Consider the following 25,580-nt stretch of genomic DNA (forward strand, 5'->3'; position numbering starts at 1 on the left):
CAGCCCAAGGTCACTGCGAGAAGTTGAAGGCATTGGCTGATCTGCTGACTATGTTGATGTTGAGGTTTTCTTAAAGAACATGGTGATGGGAAGCTGTCGTTGTTGTTTCTTAAGCTGCTGGAACATAGCCATAAGGCTTGTAAGACCTCCCTTCAGAACACGAGGGTTGGCAGACCTATAAATCAAGCCTGGCTTTATCATATGCCCTGCTGTGATGCCACATAGCAGGAGGGCGACACGGTCCTTTGCAGCCTTGAACCCAGGGGCCTGCTTCTCAGACTTGGAAATGTAGGTACTGGTTGGCATTTTCTTCCAAAACAAACCTGTTTTGTCAGCATTGAAGACCTGCTCTGGAAGATATCTATTTTCCTCAATAAATTTCTTGAATTCTTATGGGAACACCCGTGCAGCTGCCTCGTCCGCCGATGCCGATTCGCCAGTAATTCTAATATTTTTCAGGCTGAAACGCTTCACGAAACTGTTGAACCAACCTTGAAAATTCTTCTCAGAGCCGGTGGACGCTTCGCCCTGAGGATCCTCAGATTCAAACTGGTCATAAAGACTCGTGCCTTCTCCTTGAGCATGTTGTTGTCGATGGGGACACGTTTCTGGTTCATATCCTCCACCCAGATGTTTAATGCCTTCTCCACCTTCACTAGAGTTATGTCTCTAACCTGGCTAGTCGCCTAAGTAGTAAATGAGATACTTGTAGACACGGTTTTGCGAATTTCCCTCTCCCAAATCTTGATGGATCTCGCGCTTGATTCGTTCTGCCCGTACTTCCGTGCCACAGAAGTGACTGACATCCCGCCTTTTATGGAGTCTAAAATGGCCACTTTTTCTTCCAGGGTCATCACAGAGCATTGTTTCTTTGCGGGAGGACCAGAGGCAGAGGTTGGCTTGTGTTTGGGCATTATGAACGAGTATGAGAGAGGTTTAAGCGCATCAAATTGACAAACACGAGACAGATGTTACTCCGACAATGCACAAGTGGCAACTGAGACAGAGAGAGGTGGGAGCATTTGATGGGTTTGTGACCCCTTTGAAAATTTTGAGCTCGAAATTGGAAATTATAATCTAACCCCCGGGGTAATCCGTATATAGTTGAAACCGCGGAAGAAAAATACGCTTAAGTTGCGATCTACTGTATAAACATCACATAGTTTGCAAAAAGTTATAAAAATTTTAGTCCTTAAGTGTAGTACATTTTGAGTACAAGATTTTCGACTCGTATTTTCGAGTAGATAAACGTAACTTTCTTCATTTATTTTTACTCATTTGCATGCACACACCATCCAAAATAGTGAAAAAAAGTAAAAAAAAATATTTGTCCTAAGGGCAAACCTGTACTCAAATGTTTATACCCAAATTAATCACTATCTTACAAGAATTCCAGCAATGTAAGTTATATTCTGTCAAGTCAATTCAGTGACATTTTATAAAGGCAAAACTTAAACTCCATCTATTTGATAACTACCCTGTATACACTTTGTTATCTCTCCTCCCCAACAGCTGTCAACACCTCACCTCCGCCATCCTCCCAGCCAGGGTGAAGGTAGTTTCAGGCTTAAAGTTTTTATCTTATAAAATGTCGCTGACTAAACTTAGCAGAATATAACTTGCATTGCTGGAATCCTTGAAAGACAGTAATTAATCTGAGTATAAACATCACATAGTTTGCACAAGAAAGAAAATTTTTAGTCCTTTGTAGTACATTTGAGTACAAGGTGTGTACAGTAATATGTTGCCCAAAATTGTGTCTTTTTCACATTTAATTTACATTTAAATATTTGTTAAATTGAAGTTTCTAGCAGTCCATGGTGCTTTAGAGACACAGGAGGTGTATCATTAGTGGGTCAGAGGTGTATTGTTGAATTATTATTACCTGACCTCGGTTGGTCCGGCAAAACGGATAATCCGGCAGGCTTTGGAACCGAGGTGCCGTCAAATTGGTGGTGTACCTGCAATAGCAAATTTATTATACCACTGGAAACCCTATTTTATGGTATGTATAGTGTGCAGTGAGGAAGATATTCTTGGAGTTTTGTTTTGCATTCCAAGTAAAAAAAATGTTTTTACTGCTCAAAAGTATTTTATATATTCCACTCACATAATTTGTAATTTCTTTAGTTGCAAAAAGTGCACTACAAAAATGTTTGTTAAAAGCACTTTAACTGGCAAATACAGCAATCCTGGGAGTAAAGTCTAGTTACACTAATTATGGGTGAGGCTGATGCCAAAGGTGTTTAACCCTTTCGCTGTGTTCCCGCCCTTGCCATTTTATTCAGCTTATGGTAACCTCCCGCAGCCTAAGGGTTAAGGCTCTCCCCTAGATGTTATTAAAATATTCCAAGGAAAACTGGTCTGTTAGGAGAGGAGGAGCAACATTCTTTGGTACAGAAGGCAACAGTCTTCAACAGGATTAAGGATAAAAATAAGCATAAAAAACAATTTATTTACACTTATCTGTACAAAGTCATATTACTGGATTTCTCCAGTAAGAATTTTCTTTCTCTTTAATAAATGTAAGTCTTTACTTTTCAACTTACATTCAAGCATACATAAATTTCAAGAATATTATAAAATCTTTTATTTCATAAGCTATAAAATTATAATTTCTACAAATATTTCTTCTACAGTCACAATTCTAAAAGTACTATAATTTCTACAAGTGCATATTGTTAATTCTACCATCAATATAAAATTTTGAATATTTCTTCCTTTACAACTATCTGATAACTACCACGTAAGGTTAAAAATAAATACTAAAGAAAGTTTAGAGGCATATAAAAATGTAAAAATATTTTCAGCCACTCATCCTACCATAATTTTCTGCAAATACAGGTACGCTATATGCTATGAGAAGCTAGACCGTAAAACTTGGGGCTCGGCCCAAGACTTGGACGTCACCCCGTTGCCAGTCTCCTTCTAAAATCAAGTGTCTCACAAAATCTTCATCATCATACTGAACATCATAACAGGTACCATTAATGAACTGGCCATCATCAGATTCTTCTGGCACTGTACCTGGTGCAGAAATACCTAACACTGTACCTGTACAATACACTCCCTCCCCATCAATATACCACTTGTGACGAATCACACGGCCTATAACATCTGCATGGACTTGTTCCAGTCGGCGGCGACGACGAGGACGGCCAGTTTCTCGAGGTTCTTCAATAGATGGCCTTGAGTGGAGGAGGAATAACAACAAAACTTAAGATATGATTTTTTTTTATACCTTACCCTAGGAATAGAAGAAGATGCAAAAGTTTCATGAAAATCTTTCCAAAAATTTTCTTACTAATGCATGCCAGCTGAACAAGTTCTGAGAACAGAACTTACACTACATTTATTCAAGTATTTTAATTCAATATGATTAAGGCAGCTAATATTAGTGTTAGTATTACATTACTGGTGATATATCTACCAATGGCAACTTGTTACATAATCAACTTCAAAGATCCTGTGTAGTTAACAATATTGATTCCTGAAGGCTTATTTTTGTGAACATAAAATAGCTTAAAAGAATCCATCACAGTGATTAAGACAAGCCACCAGTGGTTGATACAGTGCAAAACTATATTTGTGATTGTGACAGAAGGACCACCAAAATTTCCATTACTTACTGGAATGGAGTATCATCCTCCTCATCTTCATCATCATCATCGTCCACTGTTGAAAATAGATTTTTAGAATAGTGCACTTCATAAAAATAATGATTAAAATAATAACTCACAAGCATCTCCAAATTAGAAAATCAAATGGTGCTGTATAGCAAAATTAAATTCAGTGTTATGCATGTGTTCAACAATAGCAGTGATTAGCATCTGAAAGAAGTAAGATCCAGAAAAGATTGTGTCTTCCAAGCTACTTGAGCATTCTCCAAGTTACAGATGGCTGAACACCCACTAATTTGACATTCAAAATTAGACATTTCAGTATTTGATATTTTTTTACCCATACAACCTAAAAATCGTATGAAATACATACGAATATAAATGATATAAAATATAGTATACTGTATAATACAACTGTAAGTGTGTGTGTGTGTGTAATCTCCAATCTGTAAATTTTATTAATACAATAGACAAATTTCCATCCACCGTACCGTGGATTTTCAGACGCTCCGTATCGTCCCACTTTTGACAACAAATGAGGCGCTCCGCGTCAGAAGGGGGGTGAAGCGCAAAATTAAAAAAGCTGAGAAAAATGCGTTTAAAGTTTTTTGAAGTTCAAACAACCATGACTTTTTTGTTTTTTAAGCTAGAGGGTTAATTTTTTTTTGTGCAGCTCAATCCCTCTCCTAGTGAACTGTGAAAACTTGAAGTTAGTCTTGAGAATAGTTATTATTTTATCGCAAGTTGAATGAGAATAACTACCCGTGATGTATAGTTGTTTGAGCTTCAAACCAACAATAATCGCATTTTTCTGCAAAATTTTCTTAGTATTGTGGGCTAATACTGTAAAGCAAGTTAATAATCACCAAAAAACAGCACTCGTCTTACACCCCCAAAAAAAAGAAATAATAATAAACTTATTTGCCTATCAGTATGTATCTTTCCGTCCCTATTATTAGCCAAAGATCTATAATATTGCTTAGTATAAAAGTGTGTAAAAATACGGAAACACCACTAAACCCCCCCCCCCAACGTAATTAACATACGAATAAAGGGTGGAGAAAATTTGCATAATCTTTGGTAAAAACAGTACTATAATGATACTTTTATGATAGTATTTTATCAACCTAGCACCAAATGAACCTAATAAAAAAGGGAATTATGGCCAAACTGCATAAGACGTCTTAAAGGGATCCTGTGGGAGAGAGTTACCTCCCGCCTACTGCTCCCAGATACACTCACATCTCTCACACACAATATACACCTACTCTCATTTCTTCTTATTTTTATCTTTATAGCACTGTATTGTACAGTATAGTTTTTCTTTCTTCACAAGACAAACTCTGTGGTTACTTACGTACTGTATAATACTTTACAGTACAAAACAATCATATCCGTGAAAACAGTTGTCAACGACCTGACTTGGTCTGATTTTCAACCCCGAGAATTCTCTCTCTCTTTGTTTTTAATTGTTGATGTAATAGTGTTTTACTAACCAATTTTTATGCGCTTAAAGACCATAGCTGTAGAAGCGCAATAATAATATAAAAACAACCGATTTTCATTAAGTCGAAAAAAGCAGTGTTATGGGGGTGGGGCATGGATGAGCTTTCTTTGGACTGCGGTCTGCCCCAATTAGTCCGGTGTAACAAGGTACTATTGTGTTACTTTTGCAGTAATTTTTAACATACAGTATATGTATAACATACTTACTTCTCTACATCAATTAGGTAATAGTGTACATACCTTCCTGCTGGTGCTCTCACTCTTTACTTCACTGTTACTATCAATTCTCTTCCTCATCTCTCCCACACACTTTCACACAAATTTATTTAAATATAAACACTCACCGTGCTTTCGTTTTCGTGTGTATGCGCGCTTAGATGTTTGTGGTGGCTGATCACCCTCTCCATGTACCAAAGAATTGCGATACATAAGTAGAGGTTGCCAGTCCTCACCACGGGAACTAGGCATCCCAGCAGCAATGCGACGATCCAAATATGCAAGACTGAAAAATAACACAACTCTAAAGTTCATTTGCAAGTTATATTATTGGGTGACCAAAATGTTAAGCAAGAAATTCAAGAATAAAAGTCACGCTGTATAAACCAGGGATGTGTAAACTTAGCGTAAAGTGTAAAGGATCAGATGTTCATACTTTTAAATTAATTTTACAAATATTAGTTAATGAATTACTTACACGACTCTTTTGTCTTGCTTGAGAAGTTTATTTGTGAACTCTGTCAGGATTTCTAAGAAGGCCAGATTAGGTGGAGGGCCAGTAGGGTCTGCTGGAGTCTCAAGTGGGTTAACTGCAAACAATATACCTTCACGATGAAGAGCAGTGATGGCCTCACGATTCTTTACAGCATCAAGACCAAATGATAAAGCAAATCGTTTTGCCAGTTCCTGAAATATAATATTTGCATACAATCATTACATTACAGTGGGCAAACACGTCAGACTTCCATAAGTCGAAAACAGCCATTAGTTGGACTAGGGTCTGTGGGTCTGCCATCACTCACCCTACACCTCCGTCAGAATTTGTGGTAACCCCTGATCTGTCACCTCACATCCTCGATTTCGATAGTGATTAAACCAAGAAATAAATGCTAGTTTTAAGTGTAACTGTACAGATAAATATAAGTGAAACTAAATAGTATAAGTGAAACTACAGTAAAGTTTATGTGGCCCCCTTTTGTCCTCAAAATTCATCAAGATTTGTCAGCTACAATAATTTTAAAATTCATCTGCTACAATGTAAGTACACTATAAATAAGTATTGCTAACTTGAATTTTGTTTTTGGATGTGATTTTTCAACAAAATGGTGATCGAAATTACAAGGGGGAGGGGGGCGCACATAAGTCGGACTAGCTAGAGCCCCATAGTCCAACTTATGAGTTTCTTACTGTATATGGTACACACAAACACACACCAGATAACTTACTGGTCAGAAAATGCTGTGGACACTACTATATGAAGCGCAGAGTGCGGCAAGGTACCAAGCGCCAAAAATCACAATCGAGAATAACGCTCTTAAAACTTGGAAAAATTCAAAATTATATAACTTTTGAACCAATGAAGATACTGTACTGAGTTCATTCAAGTGGCAGTGTATAGAGCTCTTAAAGCTGGTTTTGCAGATACTAAAGCCATATTAATTCAAAAGATTGTTTATAGTAAAATTTTTATTGTTTTTGATGGGTAGTGTTTGCAGTTTCATTAATATGCATTGTTGAGGTATAATTTTCATTACATGGAAGCAATACAGTGATCCCTCGGTTAACGAATTACCTTCCATAAGATTCTTAACTTCGGTTAACGAGCATTCCCTCGATTAACGAATGCCTTACGAGCGCCCCTCAACATGTTTTCACTTGCACACTAGCTGTCATATCAGTCCGCCAATACAGTAATCGGTTCTAGGGCTTAAAATCCTTACTATTTTAGTAAATATCAAGAAGTTTGTACTATTCAATAATTTTAAGTCTTATATTAAAATTTTTAGTCTTTTAACAATTATTGAACATAATTTAAGTACAGGGAAACTAGTTTTTAGCACACCAAACAGCCTGTCAACACACCATACAGGCGTCAGTCTCTGTATCTTTTCAGTGGAGGTAACATCTTGCTTCAGACTCTCTTCAACATAAACTCTTTTTTTTTCTGTTTCCAGTCAAACTATTGGTCATTTTGAAATTTATTTTACATATTGACAATATATGATGCACTGCAGTGTTGATTTAAAGAAAATAAACTTGAATTACACCAAGTGAATTAAAATTTTATGGGTGAAATGGCACCATGGGGTGACTTCTCTTCCACCCCAATGCCTTCTCTTCTCCCTTCTCCTTCACCCCCATTCTAATTCCCATCATCATCATCCAGGAGCCTTCTACATACACACCTCAAAGTAAGTGTACTTTACTACCTTTTTTGTTGACTCTAGGCAATTTTCGGTGAGCTGGAACCAATTACCCAAAAACCCATTGAAACAATGGTTTCAGTTAACGAGCAACCTTCTAGAACGAATTGTGCTCGTTAACCGAGGGACCACTGTAATGTATTAGGACCACACTAGAAAGTCAAAGGTCATTGTACTGTTTGCATAAAAGCAAACATTACCAGGTGTTATCAATATTTCAACCAGGGCCAAGCACCAAAAAGTATTAATAATAATAAAAAAAAATGAGGGTACGGTACTTAAGTCTTAGTTATTATTAGAAAGATTACAGTAAACAATGACTTGTATTTACCAATATTACCACCCACCCTCACTCCCAGCTGCCTCCTCCCCCCTTTGGTGTGATAAGACCCGTCACTTGGACAGGCCAGAACATGACACACCAGCCCTCACTCCCACCCTCCTTGCCCTCTCTTCTCTGTTTTGTTTATTTTTCTCTCAATGACCCTCACTCCCTCCTTTCTGCCAGTTTGAAAAAAAAATTAAAAAATTCAAGTGTTATTACATAGCATTCCTATGAAATCTTTTTTAGAAACATGGACTCCCATTAGTTAAGAAACCGCAAAATAATGAGTCGCTATGAGTGAGAGGCCATGATTGGGGGCCAAGGGCGCTTGTCCCCTTCTCCCCCTCAATCCACCTCGAGGCGCAGATCACAGACAGTAGGGACGCTTTTACCTACCTACCTACAGTTTGTGTCTGCATATAGAGGTAAGGTTGGGGAGTAGATAATAATATAACTCAATTTGGGAGGGAGGGCTTGGTGCCTTGTCACACTCAGCACCTCATATGAAACAAGCACAATTAAATTTATTATCATGTCATGAACATATAAACACCTTCGCAATGACAAAACCAAATAAATAATTTTCTCACCTTCAGACTAATGAAATCTACACTCTGTCTGTTAATTCTCACATTATCCTTTTGAAGTTCCCTAAAGATCATAGTGAGGGCCAGAGCCATAGTCCTTGCAGAGTTGACCTTGTTTATCTCACGAGCTTTTCCCAACGTTGACTTGATAATATCACCATAATCATCGTAGTACTGAAAAATATTATGTAATCATTTACCTATTTCTTAACAAGATAATCGGTTTGATAACATACAAAAAATACATCATTAGCACAAGACTACAGTACACGTATGGCTAATATAGAGACCTACGCACAGTGGAATTTTAAAAATTCGCAGGTTAGGTACCAGTAGACATCGAAAATTATCAAATCGCAAATTATATTTTTATTGATTCAAATGGAAATATTCATATTTTCAAAAACTGCATTAATAAACACTGAACACCATAAAAATACAATAACAAAGAAATTGTTCAAAACGTAGTTCTATATTACATAAACAGCTCCTTTTCTTCTCATAATTTTGCATAGGTTATGCCAATACACCAACATGGAGACAGGCAGGCGTAGGGTTAGCTGTGACCACACTTGTCAACAAAGCACCAGGAATTTACAGGGAGCATCAAGCTGAAGCACAAAAATCATTAATAATTGATCATTCAATATAATTTTCCTGTCAGCAATTAAGGACACCAGATACATTGTTGCTATACCCCTGAATCGGTTCTGCCTAATGCCTAATCCTTGATACCCGATTTTTTCTTTATATTCTTATCAGTTTTCAAAATAATACTTCTCCATAACTTCTTGCTAGATTACATTGAAATTCATGTGGAGTATAGGTAATTTACTCCTCTTGAATGTGACATATAGATATTTCTGATTATCACTTTCGTTTTTGGTGAATGATTTTTTTTTCCTAACTTACCATTTTTTCCTCCAAATATTTATAAAGATAAATCAGCAAATAATAAACCAAGCCATATATAAAGAAAATTTATATGTTCAGCCACGCACAATATGTTATTCTACTACTTATTTTTTTTTTTATTATTATCAACCCATAATTGGCAGAGCCTTAGGGATTTGAAGGTTAGAAAAACTCGTTTTGAGATACAGGCCGATAGACAAGGGTTGCGCGAGAGCAACACACAGTTGACCAACCTCACTCTCACTTCTTTCATGGGTAACTGAGGCTCACTCTCTCGCCCTGCTGCTAGCTAGCTGAGAAAGGTGCCAAATACAGATTTTTATCAAGTACAGTAATATCTCCGTTAGCCGGAATCCCTCAAACCTGGAACTCTCCGATAGCCGGAATAGAAATTTTCTCGGAAAATCGATCCCAAAAGCTGGAACTTTCCATAAAATTCAGGCTTTGGGAACGATTTTCCGGAAAAATCTGAGAATATTTTCCCGATACCCGGAAAATTCCGGGGATGGGGGGGATTTTTTTTCCAGGTTTAAGAGATGAAGTAAAGGGCAATTTCTGGAACTTCCGAGAAAATTTTTCCATTACCCTTAATACCACACAATAACTCATATGAGGTTGAATGTGAAATAATTTTTCTGAACCTTTATTATTTAATATGTTTTATTTACCCGGTACCATATGAACATAAATAATATGGGAATTATGGTGAATTAGCATAATGTTGACTTTATAAGGTCGGAGGGGTGTGCTCGGCTCAGGTACCACCCAACCTCCCATAAACAATTCACTTACTACTTTTCATTTTTCTTATTTTAATACTTAAATCATATTGTCTTTATTTCTAATTCACATTAGAGCACTGAAGTGATGATTATATAATATTTTCTTTATTTCCAAGGCAAATTATAACAATGATTTGATATTTACACAACATTTATGTTTTCTTATGTAAATAAACACTACAGCAGTTGGTGCTCAGTGATGAATTATGAATATTTGAATGTGAAATTTTAAAAAGAGGTAGTAATGGAAGTATCTGTGAATTTAAGAACACGAATTATCAAAATTCCACTGGAGAATGAATTTCTATTATATTTAAAACAGAAGGGCATTCCAAAAATTTTCTTCAGGGATTTTAAACTTTTGATTATTATGAACTGAACACCATGTATGATGGTTAGGCTATTAATTTAAAAAATTCCTTTATGTAAAATATAAAACAAATAAAGAAAAACATAGTGATACTGTACTACCCTGCACAGAGACAAGGAAGAAGAAGAACTGAATGTGCCATCCTTCAATCAATAATGGAATTGGAAAAACATTACAGTATAATGTACTGTACAGTATAAAGCCAAAAGTGAATTTTGGGTTAGCACCATGAAATAATGTTTGTTTTAATAGCTTGGCACTTACTCTGACATAATGTTTAAAGACATCAGCAGCAACTTTTGTGGGAAGGACATTATACACAATCAACTTGCAAAATGTGGCAAGGAAATTTCTGCGCTTGTGCAATTCCTCAATCTTGACATGCTCATCCTGCTCCTCTGTAAATATTAACAACCCTCAATCTTTACAACATAAACAGGATATATTCTTTTGCAATAAATAATTAATTTTCATTAAAAATCTATAAATAGTAAATTTTTTCATGCATACAACTCTTTTCCTACTATAATGCAGGGTCAGTCAGGTGCTGATCTTCTTGACATCCTGATTCTGTGCTATCCCACCCACAGATAGGTTGCTTGCTAATCCATGAGTGTTATTCCACTACTAGCAAGTGCAATGGATTGTGTACTTGCTTACTGGAGTGCAAAAGAGCTAGTGTATTAAGCAGGAAGCCTAATCCTTCAATCTAGTAAATTTTGGACAATGAATGAAGAGTAAAAAGCTACACTAGTAATAATCACAGAAAAGAAAACCTAAGTTTTTAGTATTGCCTCTGATGTGGGGAGGCTAGAGATGAGTGTTCTGAAGTAGTGCCTTAAACTATCCTATTTGTAGACTATGGTTGGTAATGTAGCTTTAAAACCATTTTTTCTTAAATACTACACATGTAATATTTTGTACAATGGTTGTGAAATCAGACATAAGAGTGTAAGTGATATTTAAGAAGGTGTTGGACAAAATCAGGAGAGACTTTTGAATATTGTTGTCAGCTGTGTAGGTTAAAGTATCAGGAACTGTATTCAACCACCAACCAGTTCTCACTTACCTATTGGTTAAAATTGTATCACTCCTACCCTATAAAATTTAAAGATTAGATAAATACCAAGCAGTCCCATAAAGTACTGTACGGTAAACTCTTGTCATTCACGGGGGTTAGGTTCCAAGGAATGGTGCGAATAGATAAAACTGCGAATAGAAACTTTACAGTGCTACCATAGTGCACTACTGTATGAGAAATGTAAGTCACCCATACTACTTACATTCGTATGTGGTCAACTGATGTGGCGTCCCTGTTCAGGTTCATATTATGGAGCAAAAATCACTTCTTAAAACTCTCAAACCACCATTTATTGGCACTTAAAAGTTTGTTCAGTAGCCACACTAGCCCCTTCACCACCCATTGATTCATGAAAATGGGCAATGAGACTGTTAGCCTTCTCATGAATCACATTGTTGTCAATCAGCACACTTTTGCAGTGCTGATCCTCAATCCAAATGTTCAATGCTTTTTTTGTTTTCACTATATTCATATCACGAATAGCGTGTGCCACTTTAGCAATTGTAGGAGCACTCGCTGCAACAGTCACAAATCACTTGCTCTTTCTTCTTAATGTACTGCACCGTTGGTTCATTGACAGCAAACAACCGGCCAAATGTGCCAGCACTAACTCCTTCCTTTACTTCTTGGTAAGGGCCATCACTGCCTTTGTTTCACTGCACTAGCAGCAATAGCACTAGGCAGTCTTATAGGGGCCATTTCGCACAAAACACACTATTTGAGCACAACATGAGAGATGATGCGGCGCAGACAATGGTTGAGCACAAACAGGGGAGAGGAGATGCTGTGGGCATGTGGGGGTGACTAGCAGTGTTTTCACAGAGGATCATGAGCTAACCATCATTTAATAACTGCAAAGTCGAAACTGTGAATGGTAAACCCGCAAATAACAAGGGTTTACTGTACTTATTAAGTATACTCAAATTTTCCCCCCAAAATAAACTAACATTTTTAGGTTATTAGATTTATTAAATATATGAAACCTGGCAAAATCTTCACCATTTTGTCAATTAGCAATACAGTCGGCCCTTAACATACGCGGGTTTAACTTAAACAGATTTGCAAATATGAGTGAACTACACCAAATTATGAACAACCCTTTGTTTAAGAGTCAGCCAGAAAACTGTAAACACAACTTACCATCTTCATCATCAATAAAGACATAGGTTTGGATGAAGTGGTTGAGCAGATGCTGGAGGCCTCGGTCAGGCTCATAGACAAGAGACGTGAGGGCATTATTTGATATCAGCTGCCTACTGAAGATGATCATTAAGTCACAAATAGTCACATAGGCCTGGAAAATAATACACACAATCAAATATACAATGCACAAAAGTAGCTTACTTATAACCAAGCAGATCCACCATAATCTTAAAATATCCAAAACCAGAAATGCAAAATTTGACACAAATATTTTCCTTTCATTTGTTCTCTTTCAATCATCCAAACTTCTGTGAAAGGTGTGATCTGCTAGGGTGCTCCCCATTCACAATAAAACCCTATCCCTGGTTTGCCTGTTACCTACACAAGTCAACATCATGTCCTCCTCTAAACATTACTTTAAGCCATGCTCTTTGATCATTCACAATTCCCACCATTTCTTCCACCCACTCAAATTAAACTGAGGTTAATCATTCATTAATTAATATGCCTTAACATTCACTCACATAAATCTAAAACATCCCAATTCCTCAATATTATCTTTGCTGAGGCTGAAAACTATTTCTCCCATTCTCTTCTTTATATACTGTAGTTTCATCAGTTTACCTATACCTTTGTTCACATGCACTACTAACTTTCTCCTAATACAAACTCCTGCTTACTCAATTACCTGTACTAACATTTTTTTTAGTTCTCTTTTGAATCTCCAACCAGGGATATATCATCAGCAAACAATAGTTAATGTAACTCACATCTATAACCTGTATTCCTTTTTACATTGCTAACTCTCCTCTCCAATACATTAGCTTTAACATCTCTTACTACTCAATCCATTAAGAGTTAAACTACAATAACATTACACATCCTTGACACAGAACAATTTTCCTCTCTTAATACACCTTGACTTTTTTTTTTTTTTTTGACAGGAATTAGCCCACCGGGCACAGGTCAAACGACCCTAGCTTGGAGCGGAAAGAAATTGTAAATATAGAAAAAAAGAAGAAGGCATTTTCAATACTTCTTTTATTTATTCTCTACCTATTCTACCGTATGCATTTTCTGTTCACAATTTTGCTACTGTAACTTTCTCCTTTTTCATAAAAGAAAAGAAACAAAAACAATACAGTATAAGAAAATCATAAACCTTCATTACTTCCAGTCTTACTGAGTGACACTGAGAAACAGTGTAATACTGTACTGTAAGCAATTTTGGAGTGTACATTTTCATACTCTTGCAAGATTTTCCCACTTTTATGGTTAGAGTTTGTTTAGCAAAATATAGAACAATACATAAAAGCATACACGAGTATACGTAATCTATAATAAAGATAAAAAGTCAATCTGAAGAGTGAAAGGATAATCTTACCTCCTCTCTGAAGACTGGATTATTTGAGTTTGCAAGAAGATGCTTGCATGCCTCAAGGAAAAGATGGAGCCGAGAGCGTAGAGCTTCAACGGCATCATGTGTAATAGCTCTCTTCTCGGCCATATCCTCGATCTGATGTAACTCCCACATCACACCAAAGAAGCAAGATGAGATACAGTACTTGGTGGCCTATGGAAATATGATAAAAACAAGACTCAACAGTAAATCAATATCTCTATCAACATCCATAAAGCTATACAGTAATCTCCCCGTCAGCTGGAATAATTGGTGCACAGCGGTTCTGGGTTTGAGACGAATTTTCTGAACCCCGGAAAAAATAGCATATCCCTGGAACTTTTCTGGGTACAATGGAGTATAAATAATTTGCAGGTTAGGTATCAGAAGACATTGTGAAGTATAGTTTAACCCATTATGCAATATTAACCCATAAATCGGTTAATTCGGACAATCAGCAAAAACGGACACCCTTCCCCCCCTATTAGTCCGAATTAACGGGGGTCGACTGTGTGTGTGTGTGTTTTCTGTGAGCTGGAACCAATTACTCAATATCCAATTGAAACAATGGTTTCGGTTAACGAAATTTTCGGTTAACGAACAACCTTCTGGAACGAATTGTGTTCATTAACTGAGGGACCACTGTACCATTTTTTATTAGGAATATCCCCCAAAATATGAACACCTTAATCTTTTCCATTACTTTGTTTTTCATCTTAAATAACCATACATTTGTAGTTCTCTCAGTTTTATCCTTCATTTGATTCCTTAAAATGGTCATGTCAAGGTGTTTCCTCTTAAATACCATTAGCTTACCCCTCCTCGTATTTACTGTACTTTTAACTATGACTCTAAAAGACTTTCACCACTATACAAAAGCACTGCATCATCCACACAGACATGTTACCACTGGCCACAACCCACCTCCTTTCTTAGAGTTTGACCTTTATTCCAAAATCTTATATCACTTTATATTATGTACAGTCTCGTTCAAGATTCTTCAAACACTCCGGAGACAGCTGGCAACTCATGGCCCTTTGTTTATTATAGTACACAGTATAATACAATACAAAACAACCATTAAATTAAGCAACAGGGAACTAAGTAATCAATCACGGATCACTTTTACATTTATTTATAATTTTTACTACGTACTAAAGTAAACACACGGCCTTGAGTTGCCAGCTGTCTCCGGAGTGTTTGAAGAATCTTGAACGAGACGGTACATTTGTAACCATAAGTAAATTTAGCTAGTCTACACTCTAATTCAAGATAAACATTACTTAGGATTCAGATCACAATTAGATTAATTTAACTAATAACTGTATTTTAAACCAAGCAAATTAAGAATATAAAAAATAATGGAAAATCTTCATCTAAAACAAACTGTATCCTACATACCTCTTCTGGTAATATTTTGCTACTATCCACAGCAGAACTGATATTTTTATAGAGAGAGTCCCATATATTGCAAGGACCCATATTATGGCAGGAATAGAAGATGGAAACTTTCTTCACTGATGACACGAGTGCAAATGTTTCATCTTCATCGGGCTCCTCCTCCTGTGATAATTTTTTTTATAAGTTTCAAAATATGCATTTCTTGTAATTGACTACACAATATCAATAAGAACATATTAGGTTACAATTACAATGAATAAGCACCTGACACACTTGTTGACAATCCTTAGTCAAATTGCCTAACTATTTACCATTGTTGTGTACTTGCATGTCTATGCACATAGGATAATGTATACTGTATTTGTACTCCCATAAAAAACGTGCACCGTATACCTACAATGTCTACACAGTATTCAGGCTGAACTGTATAACTGAATACAATAGTTTATATACGTGCCTAACTGTCTATCTAATTTTAAACCTGTATGACAATTTTACTGAACTACTGTATTATTATTATTATTATTATTATTATTATTATTATTACATGAGAGAGAGAACCTCGACAGACCGGGACAATACTTTAAGAACATAAGTTGGAGGAAGCGATAAATGATGCAAGGAAGAGCAATAGCTCCACTGTTTATAAATGATATATAAAACCCCTAAGTCAGGTTGCAATTTAATGGGGAGGAACTGAAAATGATACAGGATACATCTCTCTGGTTAACAAGGGGACAAAATGTCACTTTAGCAGAAAAAACTAAAGTTGATAATTATTCATTATAGAGAACAGATGTGTCAGAAGCACTACAAGCCTTGGTAAAAAAGTTATAGATGAATGGATTGTACCAAAAGCTTGTATACATGTGTGTTCCAACCTCTCTCTATCATTACAGAACTACAGTAGACTCGCAACTTACGAGTATTTTTCTTACGCGGTTTCAACTACATGCGGATTACCCCAGCATGTTTATATTCAAATTAATCACTATCTTATAAGAATCCCAGCAATGTAAACTATATTCTCCCAGGTCAGTTCAGTGACATTTTATAAGCAAAAAACAAAAACTCACTCTAAAGAACATAAATAAATAAATAAATACTTCACTAGATTTTCGGCACCAACTGTCAAACACATCACCCCCTCCTCCCCCCCCGCCATCTTCCCGGCCAAGGTTTGGTGGTTTTAGGCTAACAGTTTTTAACTTGCATAATATCACAGGTTAAAGTTAGGAGAATATGATCTGCATTGCTAGAATCCTTGCAAGACAGTAAATAATTTGAATATAGACTTCAGATACTTTGCAAAAGAGATAAAAAATTTAGTACATTAGTGTGGTATATTTTAGTAATGTACAAGTTTTTTAACTGTATTTTTGGGTAGATTTACATAAATTTCTTCATATATTTTTATTCATTTACATGCAAACATCAAAGAAATAATTGACCTAAGTGCAAACCTGTACTGTACTCAAATGTACAATATTATTACTAAAATTTTTATGTCTAGTGCAAACTATAGCATGTTTACATTCAAATTAATCACTATCTTACAAGAATCCCAGTAATGCATATTATATTCTCCCAGGTCAGTTCAGTGGCATTTTATAAGAGAAAACTTAAATGTCTTTCTATGACAAATAAATAAATACCCACTAGGTAAACCTTGGTGCTGGCTGTCAAAACACCTCACGTCCCTTCCCCTTCCTCCTCCCCCAACCTCCCGGCTCCTGCCTCCTCTCAGCCAAGGCTTGGTGGTTTTAGGCTTACAGTTTTTATCTTATATAATATCCCAGAGTAAAGTTTGGCAAATATAATTTGCATTGCTAGAATCCTTGCAAGACAGTGAATAATTTGAATATAGACATCACATATTTTGCACAAGAGATAAAAATTAATCACCTGTATCACTTAAAGTAGTGATTTATGAATATATATATATATATATATATATATATATATATATATATATATATATATATATATATATATATATATATATATATATATATATATATATATATATATATATATATATATATATATATTGATTTAAGGGCGATTTAGGAGTGTTTCTGACTTAACGCGTTTTATGGCTTTACGTGAGGTCCCAGGAACGTAACACTCGCGCAAGTTGCTCAGTCTACTGTATGGAGAAATTATACCATATTTATTATAATGTGCATCATAAACAGGAGTGGAAAAAGGATGATTCATGAAAAAAATACAGTAAAAGGAATAAATATAAAAGGTTGGACAGCAAAAAATCTTTCGTCACAAGTGTTAACTAAGATGGTATGGACATATAGAATGTATGGTGAATGGTAAGCTGATGAAGATATAAAATAGTAACAAAGCATCAATGCATAATTACACCATCAAGAAGAGTTAGGTATTCGTCATTGGCTTCTTGGTATTTGTTAACCACCATATCAAGGAGCGATATAAGGAATATGATATCATTACAAAAAGAAATTCAAGATGTTTTAAATACTTGGGTATTTTCATCACCATGTTTATATACGCTTTAAACATAACAGAAGATCTGATTAGAAAAAATAATATTAATTATATATATATATATATATATATATATATATATATATATATATATATATATATATATATATATATATATATATATATATATATATATATAAATTATGGGTCAATTACTTTATAAAAAAAAAGAAAAAGAAAAAAGTGGCTCAATGTCTGTATCTATATGATTTTTTCTATGCATGTGCTCAATATATTTTTCCAACCCCACACCCATTCTCATCTGGTTTATCAAATATAATTTCACTAAATAATTTGTTTGTTCATCAATATCCTTACCTTTTCCTGTCTGCTAGTGGTATATACCTCAAGATCAAAGTACTGAGGGATGATGAGCAGATTGGCCACCTTCTCTGGGTCTGCTAGGTACTTGTGCAACAACTGAGGAAGTGTGGGTATCAGATGTTCTGTTAATTTGGAACGATCATCATTCACTTGCTTCACTTCTTTAGCTGACAAAATCTGCTGCGGAGGTAAAACCCAGCATTAGTTCAGACTCCAAAGGAAAAGTACTTTTATACTTGATTCCCATAGGCTTTAAGTCTAATATTAACCCCTTGTGTATGGTGTCGCCTCTGAGATGAATAAAATTGTCTGGAGTTGGCCATATAAAATATTAAAAGTGAGGTCCCCATAGAAATACATATTTAATCCCACACACTTAAGTGCTACTTCTACCTCAAAATTCCATCAAAGGTATGTGCACACAAGTTTCAAAATGACCTGTGCACAGGTGGGCTATTCCCAATAAAAAAAGGGGGGAGGGGCACCGACATCCACCTGATGCTCACCAGCTTCCAACCGCCTCAACACTTGTAATTCTACATCGAAGGAGAATCTTTTCCGTGGCACTTTATACACACTAGCAGCATTAAAACTTGCAGTCCGTTTTCCAGACACGATGAGTAAAAGTTACTTGTATAAAAAAAAAAAAAAAATTGCAAATCAACACGTTTGTTCACTGTAAGCATGACAAATTTGTACTGTACTGTAAACAGAGAGCTTGGCACTGATTAGCTGAGTGTGTAAAAACAAAGAAAGCTGCTCTTTGCGTGTCGTGAGTGTTTGGACTCGTGACTTTTGACTACTCCCCTCCCCCAAGTGCTCCAAGTTGAAAGCAAGAGCGCTATAACAAACAGCGTTCTACGGGGTAGTGTAGTGGATACTCTCCCCTACAACTGCTGATCGGTCACTTGCCGTCCGCTTACCAGCCAACCAGCGGAGAGTTCCACAAATCAGCCCTCGCGTTCGAACTGCAAGGTGATTGGCCAGTTGCCGCCTTCACCTCAGCCAATCAGCAGCGTTTTCCATCTTCGCACTTCGGCTCTTGATCCGGCAGAAAGATATAAATACCCCCCTGCCTTGCCGTGAGGGCAGACAACACCATGCTCTTAAGCAGAGAAGACCTCCTCTAAAGAAGCTCCTCCACAGCAACTCCTCTACTAAACAGCAACTTCCCAGCACCTGGGTGCTCTGTACATATAATATGTATAAAGAAAACGCCTTTGTGAGTTTCCTTTCTCACCTCCATCCTTAGTTGTGCTCTTTAATATTTTTCCATTTTTTTATATTAAAAATATTGGTCATTCTGAAATTTAGTTTACATATTAATAATACAGACAGTACAGGGAACAGTTTTTGTGCGCCCATCAGCTGATTGAATCACCCACCAACGCTTCTCAGTTTAACTTTGTTTACAGTGGAGTGAACCTCGAGTTTGGTCTCTTGAATATTTTTGCATTTTTACATTAAAATTATTGGTATTCTGAAAATTAGTTAACATATTGATACTATACAGTGCAGAAATTATTCTGAAACACGAAGAAGGCATTAGAACCAATGCACACTGTAAAGAATATGGCATCTCATAATCGACTGCCTCTACAATCAGCCGTTTGATATGCAAACAAAGCTGCCGGGAATACGACATACACACCTTAAAGTAAGTTAAAATACAGTATTCTATTGTTTTTTTTATTTATTATTGTACAGTATAGTACTGTATTTAGCTTATATTTAATGTTTTGTTAATTCTATTACCGGTATGAATACTTTTTCTGTGAGTTTGAACAAATTACCCAATATCCCATTGAAATAATAGAGTCAGTTAACGAACGACTCTGTGGAACCAATTGTCTTCATTAATCAAGGGACCACTGTAATTCTATAGGAGATCTAAAATGCCAACTTAAATATCCACAGATTTTCCTTACTGAATAAGATATGCATTTTTTCAAAGGCAAGATAAGGGGTAAAGTTTTATATCATTTACCAGTAAGCATCCAGAGCTGGAATAGCTGAGGAGTCACAGGAAGTGTTTAATGTCTCTCACCAGCCACGACGGGCGTCTTGAGTGCCGTGACTCACTATCATGGTTTCCAACAAAACTACGTCAATGACTATGCTGGATCAGACGCATGCAACCACACACACATTTTTATGTAAATTTAATGCAAACTTTACCTTTCTTGTTGGTCCACGACCAACTGGCGGCTCACCAGTAGCAGCTTGCTTGATACAGCATACCATTATTTCAATAAGACTTGTTTCCTGCCGATCATCAAGAGGCTCTTCCATGGGACCTGGTTCTTCTAGTAGTAAATCCGTCATGCATTCCCAATCTTTCATCATTTCATTGCTCTCAATCAGAGAATCAACCAAGTATGCTCCATGTTCATGTAACTGAAGAAAGAGTATTATCAGGTACCATTAACAGTCATTTGTTCATGTACTGTACTGTAAAAATTATATGAAATGCATTTACCTTATTAAATATCCATATAAACTACAGATAATCTCTAAGCTGATTAGGCCAGTGGAATTATGCTAACTTAAGAAACCCATGACTGACATCCCTTTTGAAAGAAACATCTATGAATCATGGGATTCAGAAGTGAAGGTTATTTATTATCTCTCTCTCTCTTTGAAAGGAAAAAAGTGGAAAAAATGTTAGACATATATTAGCCATCAGAAACTGCAAAATGTATAAATTATAAAACTTAAGAGAACCCTTAAAAAAAAAAAACACATACACAGAGGGTGATTCAACAAAGAGTACATTAAATTGGAGGATGAAATCTTTGGATAATTCTAAACCACAATGTCTCTATGGTAAAATGTCAGAATCTGCATAGTTTCCATGTGACAATACATTTAAGATGTTGTATTAATGAGAGTGAATTTGAAGTGAAACCCCAGTAGGTTTTTGTAATAATTTATTCACAGATGTCTTATGTACAGCAGTACAGCATGATACAGATGTCTAACACAGGTGCAATGAGACAGGGACCGTCTACGACTGAATGAGATACAGGCAGTTACAGGGCGGAGGGGGTTTCACATAGAAACTATGCAGAATCTGACATTTTACCATAGACATTGTGGTTTAGAATTATCCAAGGATTTTATCCTCCGATTTAATGTACTCTTTGCTGAATCACCCTGTATATATGTTTCATGTGTCAGCTAGCTTATCAATTACCATTCCATTAGTACCTCACGTGGTATGGCAAAAACAGAGCGTTTCACAAATGATCATCTGATAGTGGAAGCAAAAGGTAGTGAGAAGGGGTGGGACTTTACTGCTCCATGAAGAGCTTAGCAAAACAATTAGTCTTACCCCTACTTGGCTTGAGCAGACTAAGCTCCATCATTGACACTATTTGGATATGCATTGCCCATAAGCCCCTTGCTCTATAAGAGAAATAGAAACCCCAGGTATAAGCACATTAGCTTTTGTACCATTGACACTTACAAAAGTATGCAATTTTACACATGGAAAGTGCAAAAGCACAATGTGTATCATGAGAACAACTGATTATTGGAGGAAGAGTCATTAATAGACATTTTTGCTTTAAACAGTTCCTTCATAAATCAATGTCTGTCACCTCTGATTGTGCCCACTTTTTTTTTTAATGATCCAAATGAAAACCAACTGACTGTTTGTTTTTTCTTTTCATAACACCAAAACACTATCTTTATATTTAACCACCAGTGTTTCATTGCCACTTCCCACACTTGCATGGATTAGACTGGATTATCCAATGGTAACTGTCCACAAAGATAAATGTTATGTACAGACATAAACATGCAAATGATAAGGAGAATCTTTAATAAAAGGAGATACTAGTTAAACAAAATACCAAAATAAAGTGAGAAACAAATAAATAGAAATGCGAGGTACAGTATTGATATAATTGTCCATATCAAATTCTATTCCTTTATACTGCAAAATGTATAAATTATAAAACTTAACAGAACCCCTTAAAAAATAAAAAAAAAAAAAAAAAAAACACACACAAATTGACATATAAGGTGACAACATAATTATACATTCCTCACCTCTGACTCAATGAAAAACTGCACCAGATCACGGATTAAAGGGGTATTAGGTCGACGTTTTTTGCCACGCTTGGTTCTCAAGGCAGCCACAGCATCATCATCGGGAATGAAAAGACGTTCATTGAGGAAATCACCCGCTGCCTGGGCCACAGCACGATGAGATGAGTACACCAGCTCATAAACATGCTCACAGTCTTTGTCCGTTAATATATCTCGATGGTGTTTCAGAATTGAGATGACTAATTTCACTGCTTGAACACCCACATCATATTCCTTATCAAGAGTCATGGCTACAATGCGATCCTTAAACTTACTAGTGAAAAGTTCCAATTTCCCTTGGAGCTCTTCACTAGCATAGAGAGGTTGGAGGGCTTGTAGGCACTTCAAACGTACATCACCAACTTTATCATGGAGTGTCCAACCAATGTACTTCAGGTAGGAATCATCCAAAAAATTCTGGTGAAATTTTTTCATCCAGAGCCCAATCTCAGCCATGCAAATGGAACGGATCTCAGGCAAGGTGTCCCTGATTAAAAGAAATTATAAATCAAAATCAAAATTTTCATATCAAAATGTAATCATTTCTATGTTATTCATCAAAAACTGTAACATTTTATATCTAAAAGAAAGCTTAAACTACAGTGGCTTTTTCAGTTCATGAACACAATTCGTTTCACAGAGTCGTTCGTTAACCGAATCCATTATTTCAATGGGACATTGGGTAATTGGGTAATTTTGATTACAAGTACAGTACAGCTTTGCCCTTAGGACAGTGTGTGCATGTACATGAGTTTCAATAAATGAATAAAGTTACATATATCGAGCCAAAAATAATAGTTAAAAAATTTTATGTAGACAGAGCTTGGATGGCTAAATTTTAGAATGACCAATAATTTTAATATAAAAATGCAAAAATATTAAAGAGCACAATTTTCTTGATATTTACTCCACTGGAAACGAATGTGCGAAAACACATACCTGTATCTATGGACAAAAACAGATTTGAACATATATGTCAACATGTTCTTTATCTCATCCATGTTCTCTTCCAACTCCTGTCTCTTTGACATGAGAGATTCCAGACGATCAGATGCACGCTTCTCACGAGACTGTCAAAAGATAAAAAGTAAATTAATATTTTTATGCCACTTATAATTTTCAGGATACCATATATTTAACTAGTCTTATAGATCTATTCACCAATCTTATTGTGTGAAACCATAAGAGGAAACCAAATTTGAGGCTTACTCATAAAAGGAGAGTATCATAGCAAAACACATCCTCTCTCGCTGTGTGTGTGTGTCCACAAAACACATACAAATAAATAATAATGGGCAAATCCCCTCACAAATAATCAGAAACAAGACAACTAAATTAAAAAAAAAAAAAGTGAGTCTACCCTCAAGTCAACTTTAATAACGAAGTACGGAGTTGACTTGAAGGTAGACAATACAGGTAAAATAAATTATTGTCTCTAGAACGAATGCTCCCTGTCCCGGCCGCGAAAATGCCAGCAACTTTAAAACTACCCGTAGACATTCTTGGGTACATCCAGGGTGTCATCCACGAATAACCGAGGTCATTGAATTAAAAATCTGCAAATTGTCAGGGCATGCTGTATATACTTTGAAGACTTTTTCCACTACATGAAAACTGGTTTAAAAAGGAGCACATATACAACCACAAAATTTTTCTCTCCATTCAATATCATTTTTATTGCAGTGAAATACAGTATGCATGAGTATTTCTTTTCCAACATAAGACCTCAGGTTTACCCACTGCTTCACACAAGCCAACATCACCCACTAGCAGCACTACCTTCCCAGAAAGAGAAGTATAGTGCTTTCCAACCATTTAAACTGTTGCATCCAATATGTACATACCCTTTACTTCTAGTACATCCTTCAGTGCATCCTTTCATCTCCTTACTATCTACTTTTGAGATATAAATTTTTTTTTATCTTTTACTTCTCATTCTCCCTATGTCCATACCACCTGAGAAGACCCTCATCTGCCCTTACCCTGATACTTTACACTGCCACATCAGTTCCTTATCTCTGTATTTATTATTCTCCTCATCCTATTGTTCACAAGCTTGTTATTTCTGATGGTTCTGATCTGCTTCTTCCTCTTGCTACCACAGTCCATGCTTCATACCCATATAATACTGATGGCTCAATATTTCCCTTATATAGTCAACAGTAACACATAATTATGTTTAATTGATATAGTGTATATCTATCCCAGTCTTAAAATACAAATAAGTATGACACAGAAAAATAAAACTCTGATCACAGAATCACTTACTTTCTGTCTCTCTGATTCATACTGGCGCTGAGTATTGTCCAAGTTGACTGAAACAGTCAGGGCAACATCTACCAATGCCGTCATCAGTTTCATGGCTGTTATGGAAGAAACCATTGATAAATTAGGTGTTTTGACTTGTTCATCTTAACCCTAATCAAGGAATTGCTCACAATCAATACAATACACAGTTAACTCTTCCTCATCTGGAATTCTCAGGACTGAGGACATGCTGGATTCTCAATACAGGCAAGTCCTCACTGTGGGAAAGGGATGCATTACAAAGAAGTCGTTTGCATACAGTACAGTACAGCAAAAATCTGTAAAGTGAGAGATTTTCTCTTGGACATAAAAGTGTTATATAGGGATGATGCCATCCTGGGGCAGATTTTCACACGTTTTCAACCAAAACTAAACAAACTAAATTTACGACATACTAACTTGGTAAATCAGTATAGATTGTCATTTAAATGTATAATTAAAAGAATACAATAAGTCCCTGAGTTATTGGGAGATTGCATTTCAATTTTATTGTATCGACAATATTAAAAACAGTGGTCAGATTCTTAAGCCAGCCCCAAAAATCTTATATACACCATTATAAGCTGAAATACAGTACAGTATATTTTTAATGAATAACACAGGTTAAGCCTATAAAATCCAGATGTTCAGAAGCTGAGAATGTGAGAAAACCATACATTCTTACTACTGGATAAATTCTACCTGGCCCAACCTAACTGGAGCAACACCCACACCAGTTTTTATGGTGATTCACATGTTGACTTTGTGTTGCTTGTAACTGCAACAATGTCGAAAATGCCAAC

At 36.0% G+C, this 25,580-nt stretch overlaps 1 protein-coding gene across 1 annotated transcript in view; it reads right to left on the reverse strand.

Moving 5' to 3' along the window:
* LOC121870877 (cohesin subunit SA-2-like) overlaps window positions 1-25,580 on the reverse strand; it is a 70,640-nt gene that overhangs the window by 16,832 nt on the left and 28,228 nt on the right. The window contains exons 8-21 of the mRNA XM_042372850.1: window positions 24,760-24,854; window positions 23,431-23,561; window positions 22,453-22,978; window positions 20,575-20,793; window positions 18,359-18,576; window positions 17,927-17,999; window positions 15,550-15,711; window positions 14,134-14,322; window positions 12,747-12,900; window positions 10,790-10,923; window positions 8,462-8,632; window positions 5,821-6,029; window positions 5,471-5,628; window positions 3,630-3,675 (exon numbers count right to left, since the gene is read on the reverse strand). Of these exons, the coding sequence (XP_042228784.1) occupies window positions 3,630-3,675; window positions 5,471-5,628; window positions 5,821-6,029; window positions 8,462-8,632; window positions 10,790-10,923; window positions 12,747-12,900; window positions 14,134-14,322; window positions 15,550-15,711; window positions 17,927-17,999; window positions 18,359-18,576; window positions 20,575-20,793; window positions 22,453-22,978; window positions 23,431-23,561; window positions 24,760-24,854 (2,485 nt within the window). The remainder of the gene's footprint in view (window positions 1-3,629; window positions 3,676-5,470; window positions 5,629-5,820; window positions 6,030-8,461; window positions 8,633-10,789; window positions 10,924-12,746; window positions 12,901-14,133; window positions 14,323-15,549; window positions 15,712-17,926; window positions 18,000-18,358; window positions 18,577-20,574; window positions 20,794-22,452; window positions 22,979-23,430; window positions 23,562-24,759; window positions 24,855-25,580) is intronic.

Source organism: Homarus americanus, unplaced genomic scaffold (assembly GCF_018991925.1).
Source record: "Homarus americanus isolate GMGI-L3 unplaced genomic scaffold, GMGI_Hamer_2.0 scaffold52512, whole genome shotgun sequence".
In the NCBI taxonomy this organism is placed as follows: Eukaryota; Metazoa; Arthropoda; class Malacostraca; order Decapoda; family Nephropidae; genus Homarus; species Homarus americanus.